The sequence below is a fragment of the Cebus imitator genome, unplaced genomic scaffold, assembly GCF_001604975.1.
Source record: "Cebus imitator isolate Cc_AM_T3 unplaced genomic scaffold, Cebus_imitator-1.0 Scaffold68, whole genome shotgun sequence".
NCBI classification, from domain to species: domain Eukaryota; kingdom Metazoa; phylum Chordata; class Mammalia; order Primates; family Cebidae; genus Cebus; species Cebus imitator.
Window position 1 is genome coordinate 2,941,856 of NW_016107383.1, and position 7,218 is coordinate 2,949,073.

The 7,218-nt window shown below is 35.8% G+C and overlaps 1 protein-coding gene across 1 annotated transcript in view; it reads right to left on the reverse strand.

Moving 5' to 3' along the window:
• Positions 1 to 602: 602 nt before the first annotated feature.
• The window catches only part of RAD21 (RAD21 cohesin complex component), a 31,836-nt gene continuing 25,220 nt past the window's right edge, over positions 603 to 7,218 (reverse strand). The window contains exons 11-14 of the mRNA XM_017530659.1: positions 6,710 to 6,858; positions 5,393 to 5,542; positions 3,708 to 3,791; positions 603 to 2,347 (exon numbers count right to left, since the gene is read on the reverse strand). Coding sequence (XP_017386148.1) covers positions 2,156 to 2,347; positions 3,708 to 3,791; positions 5,393 to 5,542; positions 6,710 to 6,858 — 575 coding nt within the window. The 3' untranslated portion in view covers positions 603 to 2,155. The remainder of the gene's footprint in view (positions 2,348 to 3,707; positions 3,792 to 5,392; positions 5,543 to 6,709; positions 6,859 to 7,218) is intronic.

Consider the following 7,218-nt stretch of genomic DNA (forward strand, 5'->3'; position numbering starts at 1 on the left):
TTTTTTTTCTACTAAAAACAGTAACAAATTTACACTCAAATCAGGGTTTAAACCATAAAATCTCAATGATTTAAAGTTTAGTGGGGGCTGGGAGGGGTGGGAAGCAAGACTAATCCTAGGCTAGAATGTAAAAGTGGGTACATGTCAGGTTACTGAATGTCCTGGTTTTCAGTTAGGCATCTCAGATCAACCAAGGACATTTCCAGCACCTGGCTACCCACCTAGCTTGCTTGGAGCACTAAGGATGTACATCCATAAGGATGTCATAGTTTGTATGTACTTAGCAGTTACAGAAACATATTCATGTCCCAAAGCTTCCTCCGTACCAGCCATTTGTTGGTTTCATTTTTAATCTTAATACACACATAATTATTACATTTATGAAAACTGCAGATCACATAGTTCTGTTAACAAAAAGTTGGAGACAAGCTATCCTAGTCTTCCATTTTTCAGTCTAAGACCTCTTTTGAAAAATTCATCTGGTTTATATGGGTAACTCTTCTAGATAAGGCAAACAAATGAGGTGTTTGGCTATATTAAATTTTTCAGCCAACTTTTCCCTTGGGGACTTCCACCAATTAAATAACAAATACTCAAAAAAGTACAGCTTATAACACAACTTTTATTAGAAAAGTTATACATAACATAGCATCAACTATTTTCAAGAACAATATTAAACCTGATAAGCAACAAAAACCAGACTAACAAAATGTGTAACAAGAACTAACGACCTTTCTAAAATCAAACATTCAATTATCTACAATGTCTTTTTACAAACGGGGAAAACTCCTTGGTTTACAGGCACATCATATTGAAAATAAAGCTGCAATAGCAATTTTATACAATTATCACTCTCAAGAAACTGAATCATTAAAACAGTAATTACGAGTTCACAAATTTAAAACATTTCACATAATTTAAAATTATTGGGTATACACTGAAGTCTGATTTTCAAAAGTGACTTTTTTCCCACAAAAGTTTCAACACTTAGGCTAGAACTTTCAGTGTTAATTTTGCCCTAAAAAGTCAAGACATATTCTGGTAATAATAGTCACATGATTTCTGATGCTATCTGGTCTGTTAATAATAAAACCTTTATTTGGATTTTTTTTCAATTAAATTATAGGAAACTAGACATAGGATTCGTTACGAAGCTATTAAAGTTCCAAACACAGGAGTGTGCAGCACTGGAGAAGGAGGTAAGTACTAAAACTTTTAATAAATATCAGAGAAGCCATTAGTTTGTACAGCATCGTCTGCTTAAAGGTTAAGCTGACCAGGTGTATAATTTCCCATCAGTATGTCCTTGTAATAGGCAGGGCAATTTCTATTTTCATGATCTGAATACTCAAATATATCCAAAACATCTTTTTAAAATTCTGATTTATAGCTCCTAGAAAGCTATGTTTTTTTCATAGTCGCTCTACTCTAATTAGGCCTATTTGTGCTCACTTTGGAGCCTCACTAAAGTAACAGATTTCAGGATAGCCAAGTTCATCAGAAAGACTCAAATGGAATGATTTACAAAATAGAACACTTTAAACCAAGTCAGTCCTCTATCTTTTTGTAGCTGAAGGTTATCAGTCACAACACAATTTCACGTAACACCTCTGTTCATTATGGAATTACACTTAAAAACGAATCTCAAGAGGGTGACCTTAGTTGTTTCCCATACCATCCCTAAGGAGAGTGGTTAACAGGAAGACTGCCAGTGTTACTGACGGAAAGGCTTTTTTTTCCTTGTCAAAGACTCATACCATAGTTTTAAATTAAACTGTCAGGCATTTTCCCAGACAGGGTTTCCTTTTCTATGCAGTAATGAAGAAGAAGATAAAAATCATGACTTTTGACTGCCATTCAACATTATTACATGCACCAATATTGCACACATCTGTTCTGAACTGTTAAAATCATCTTCTGAGTCCCTGGGGTGCTGTCTTCTCCATCAGAACACAAACACAACCCATCTAATTAGTTTCCCTCAAAGATGAAATTGACAAATTTAATATACTGGAAAAAAAAGGAAGAAAGAAAAAGGCAAAGACTTTGTACAGACAAAAATCTAAGTTTTCTCAAAGGATTCTGTGTCCCCTACACATGGGGGCAATTTGTAAGCACTAGTGAAACGAACACTAGCTGTAATGCTTCTAGCTCTTCATATAATATGGAACCTTGGTCCAGGTGTTGCGATGATATCACTGTACGGTTCTTCCTGTGTCAGCTCAATAGCTTGCTGCTTTTTAAGAACCAAGAAGCTGTAGAACTTTGCGGCAGCTTGTTTTCTGTTCGTACTTCGACATAACTCAAGCAAACTGATAGATTCAGCTCCAGTTTTAGCAAGAGCACGCTGAAATAAAACCAAAAAAAAAAAAGAGGATGACTTAAAGTAACCTGTATAATAAAAGTAGTAATTCAGTAAGGATGCTGATGTAGTCAAGTATTTGTCCCCACCAAATCTCATGCTGAAATGTGATTCCCCAGTGTCAGAGATGGAGGTTAGTGAGAGGTGTTTGTGTCAGGGGGTGGGGGTGGATCCCTTATGATGCTACACAATGAGTCAATAAATTTAATGATTCAGCAAATTAAATTTACTCAACAAAAAACAAGAAGGTGCAGGGACACACAGGCGTTCTGTAATATGTCTTCATGGTTCTGCTTTTCAGGACAACCTGAAAAACAACCTGCTCATTAGTTAACATGAGAGCTGGTTGTTTAAAAGAGCCTAGCATCTCTCTTGCCATGTGACACACCTGCTCCCCCTTTGCCTTCCACCATGACTGTAAGCTTTCTGAGGCCTCACCAGAAGCAGATGATGGTGCTTTATTTCTTGTATAGTCTGCAGAACTGTAAGCCAAAAAACTTTTCTTTATAAATTACCCAGACTCAGGTATTCCTTTAGAGCAACACAAAACAGACTAACACAAATGCCAATTTTGGTTACTGGAAAAAAGCAAACTGTATATTCTCCTCAGGACAAAGCAACACAAAACAGACTAACACAAATGCCAATTTTGGTTACTGGAAAAAAACAAACTGTATATTCTCCTCAGGACAAAGACTGGACTTTTAAAAACAGTATGTGATTCTCATGTTAATCAATAGGGTAAAGGGCCAAGGTACATTATGGTACATCTAAAATCCAAAGAAAGTCTAAGTGTTTTGACATGTATTATTAAAATAACCAATTTCTTTGGACAGCTAATGTAATATGACATTAAAATGTAGCACTTACAGTTTTTAAAGTAAAAAAAATTTTTTTTAATGTCAGCTATCCTATTTTAGGAAACCTTGAGCAATTTGCTTGGCATTTCATAGATATTCAAGATAGTCTGTGTCTATGACATTGGTCCAAGGAAAAGTGACTGACAGCTGATGCTACCCAATGATTCAATAAATTTAATGATTCAGCAAATTAAATTTACTCAACAAAAAACAAGAAGGTACAGGGACACACAGGCGTTCTGTAATATGTCTCCATGGTTCTGCTTTTCAGGACAACCACAAGCATTCCCCTGCATGCTTTTCAGGCTTACCCTTGGCCTAACAGCTTGTGTATTTAATTTAAGCATTTAAAAATAATGCAGTTTTAGAAAAAGTTTCACAAAGGTATGCTTTTTTTTTTTCCAGCACGTAACTCTTTTTTTTTCAGGGAATAATGCCAAAAGTCTTTGATGGAGCATTTTTCTCTAAGACAACAGAAGAAATACCTGAAGACCATGAAGCATCTGCTGAGTCCTTTTGTTCCATCTCCTTTCTTCCTGATCTTGATCACCCCCTGAAGCATCTTCATCCTGAATGAAAATGACCCCCAAAAAGCTGATAAAAGAAGTCCAATGCAAAATGAGGTATTTTTACATCTCCTAAAAGCTCTAAATTACCTTGAGATTGTATATTTTGGACTAATAAGAAATGTACTTAATGCTGCTGAGAAATCACTTAGCATCTAGAGTATAAACTCCAGAGTTTGTCTTCCTTAAATTACAAAGGAAAGTCCTCTGTGTATATGCAAGCAAACATTTGGCTGAAAGTATACTTCTATATTGCTCTATAAGGATGCTACCAACACACACTGTGCAGGGTCTGTGGACTGCTACTGATCACGGAGCTTTTGGTTACTGGCCCCTGTTAAAGAACTTAAGCATATAATCAACTGTACCACTAAATATACTGTTTATTTCAACTTAAAATAGTACATAAATATTGCAACATGATTTTCTAGATGACTTATGTTCTGGCAGATTCCTAATCTCATTGTGGAGCAATACCAAAGAGCCTGCAGACTAGCTAAGATGAGGATTTATTATTGGTCTATATGGTGTTTGAAAATGAATGGGCTATAATCCTTACATCTTACTTGAGCAACCTAGTTCTCGGCCACGTGCTGCCTAAATGCCTTCTTAAAGTCCAAGGTGAGTGCAAGGCAACAGTTGTGATGTTCCTAGGCTATGTATGCTGAAACTATATACCAGACATAACAGAAACCACAACAACTTTAATATTCATTCACAACTAAGTCTGGGATAATGGCACACCTAATTCATAGGTTAGCGTAGCTCTAAAGCTAATTTTGGCTTTAAATAAGGTATTCATATTAAAGATAAGCGCTAAGTATTATTAGAATTAAGAACAGATGCTAATGAAAATTTATCCAATCCATAAACTTTTTTAGTCTTGCAAGAAATTTAAACCCCTTCAATGCTACCTAAAGGACATCTTATTTTAAATTTAAAGGTTTAAGTAACATATCTGACAGAACATCAAACAAGAATAAATTCTAAGTCTTAAACAATAACCTTGATGATCCAGAAATAAGGAAGAAGAAACAAGAAAGACCTTGAACCCTTTAAACATGCCCCAGGAAAAAGAAATTATTTCCTAAATCATCTCTTACTTTGTAAAAAGTGAAAGTCATTCAAGTCTTCACTCAATCTAAGTGTTTTAGCAAAGTCATGCTTTACCCTGGTTTAAGTAAAAGAAAAACAGAAACGAATCCCAGACAAGTGGAAAATATATGGTTATCTGATTTTCAGGCCACCACAGATACAGAAGAGGTTATATCAGATGCAGATGATAATAGCAGTAAGAATCGACCACTGACCACAAGATAGTAAAAGCAGCTACAAGCAATTTAGAAGTCAGACAAAGAATCAGTGTAAGGGCAATTCCAGTCTTTCAAAAGCCCACAAGGGAGCCAATGAGTTACAGCAACGTATAAAATTTCACGTTCCTAATGATCTATGCCACTAGGCATTTTGGTAAAATTTTGCTTGTATTCAAAATTTTTTCTAGTAACTCTGATGCTCAACATCAATTAAGTTAGCTCCAATATGAAATATTAAAGAAAGCTGGATGTTTTTCCTAAATCTGGAATGGAAATTATTAACCAGTTTACCTCTTCCTCTTCATCATCTTCTTTTTCCTTCTCTTTCTCCTTCTCTTTTTCTGGCAGAAGTTCTAACTCTGGTATTAGCTGACAGATATTTGGAGGTTCTTCTGGGGGAAGCTCCACAGGTGGTATTTCCATCTGCTCTACCTGCTGAGGCTTAAAGCAATACAAATAAGACAATTTAAGATGTATGTTTTAAAGGTAGCTTATTTTAACTACACAAATACACAGTGGCTGAAGTTTTCTAGCCGAAAACAAATACTGAGGTTGTATCTTCATACTTCCCCACAAGCAAAAATTTATTACAGTATATATCTTCTTTTTGATTTTTTATAAAACTAAAGTAGCTTAGGAAAAAAATTTCATCATTATCTTAAACCATGTTTCATTTTTATAATTACTTTTTAGGAGTCAAAAACACTTTTTACCACTAAAGCTTCTGTAAGGTTATCATATGGTAACTTAAAAATCATAAGCTTTCACTCTGAGAGTCTTGAATGTCTGATGGCAGCAAATAGTAGAAGTGAGAAAATTGTTTTTCTGGGTCCACTTCCTATATTTATTTTCTCTCAGGTTTAACATAAAGAATTAAGAACATTAAAACCAAAGTCTTTAAGAAACCAAAGAATTACCAGAAAGACAGTATGAGAGTCACTACTCATTACTGTGTTCCCATTCCTGAGCTTATACAGAAAAATGCTCTTACTGACAACTCCCTACCACCAGAGGGCACAAACACTAGTTCTTAAAATTGGCAGAGTATTCTTGATGGAGGCTGAACAAGAAGCCTAAGGTGGTCAAAAAGCCTCCCTTTGCTCAAATTCATTTATCCTATAGACTTAAGATTGGAAAGCCCTAAAGCAAACCCTACTACTTCCTTTATACTTGCTTAGCTTTCCTATCCTAGCCGAATTTAATAGCAGTCAAAGTGTGAATGAAGTAGACAGATACTGCTTTACATTTTCTCAGGTATTTGACAAGTCTATTCTGATTACTTAGTAAGATGACCTAAAACTGTCTAGTACTGAAGGTATGCAGGAATGTCTGCCAAAGAATAAATCAGAACGAACTTCAGAGTCAAGGATGCTCACTTTGGACCACTCTAAAGCAACACGATTCAAAAAGTCAGAAAGACTGCAGACTCCCAGAACATCTTCTATTGAAGCAGACTGTCTGTATATCCAGTTGCTCTTGTTCCTCTGGACTCATTCCTTACCATTTTCTGCCAAAACCAAGATACTTTAAAAGGGCTCTCTAAATACCACTTGCTACTGACTGTATGAATATCTTCAAATGACTTAATGTATAGATTTGCTTACTTACAGGCATCACTGGCTCTGGGTCAATTTGTCCAGCTTTTCGCTTAACTCCCTGAGGTGGCGGTGGAGGCATAGCTGACTCATCTAGGTTTGTTCTGCTGGCCTCCATCACTGACTCCTGGAGGCGGCTTGGCTCTTCCATAATAGGCTCATCTGCAATTGGTCATATGAAGAGAAAATGTAGGTCATACAGTTTGAACAGTATTATAGAACCATTTATTTTTTTAAAGCAGTACACTAAGACATATGTAGTGCTTTCTCTAATAAAGAAGAATAAATAAAAGTTTAGCTCCACAAAGATCACTCAAGTTTTGGCAATATACATAAAAGGGGGAAGGGGCCTTAAAAGGACAAGTTCTACCCACAGTACAATGTAGGACAATTCTTTTTTTTTTTTTTTTTTTTTTTTTTTTGGGGGTTTTTTTTTTTTTTTTTTTTTTTTGAGACGGAGTTTCACTCATGTTACCCAGGTTGGAGTGCAATGGCGCGATCTCGGCTCACCGCAACCTCCGC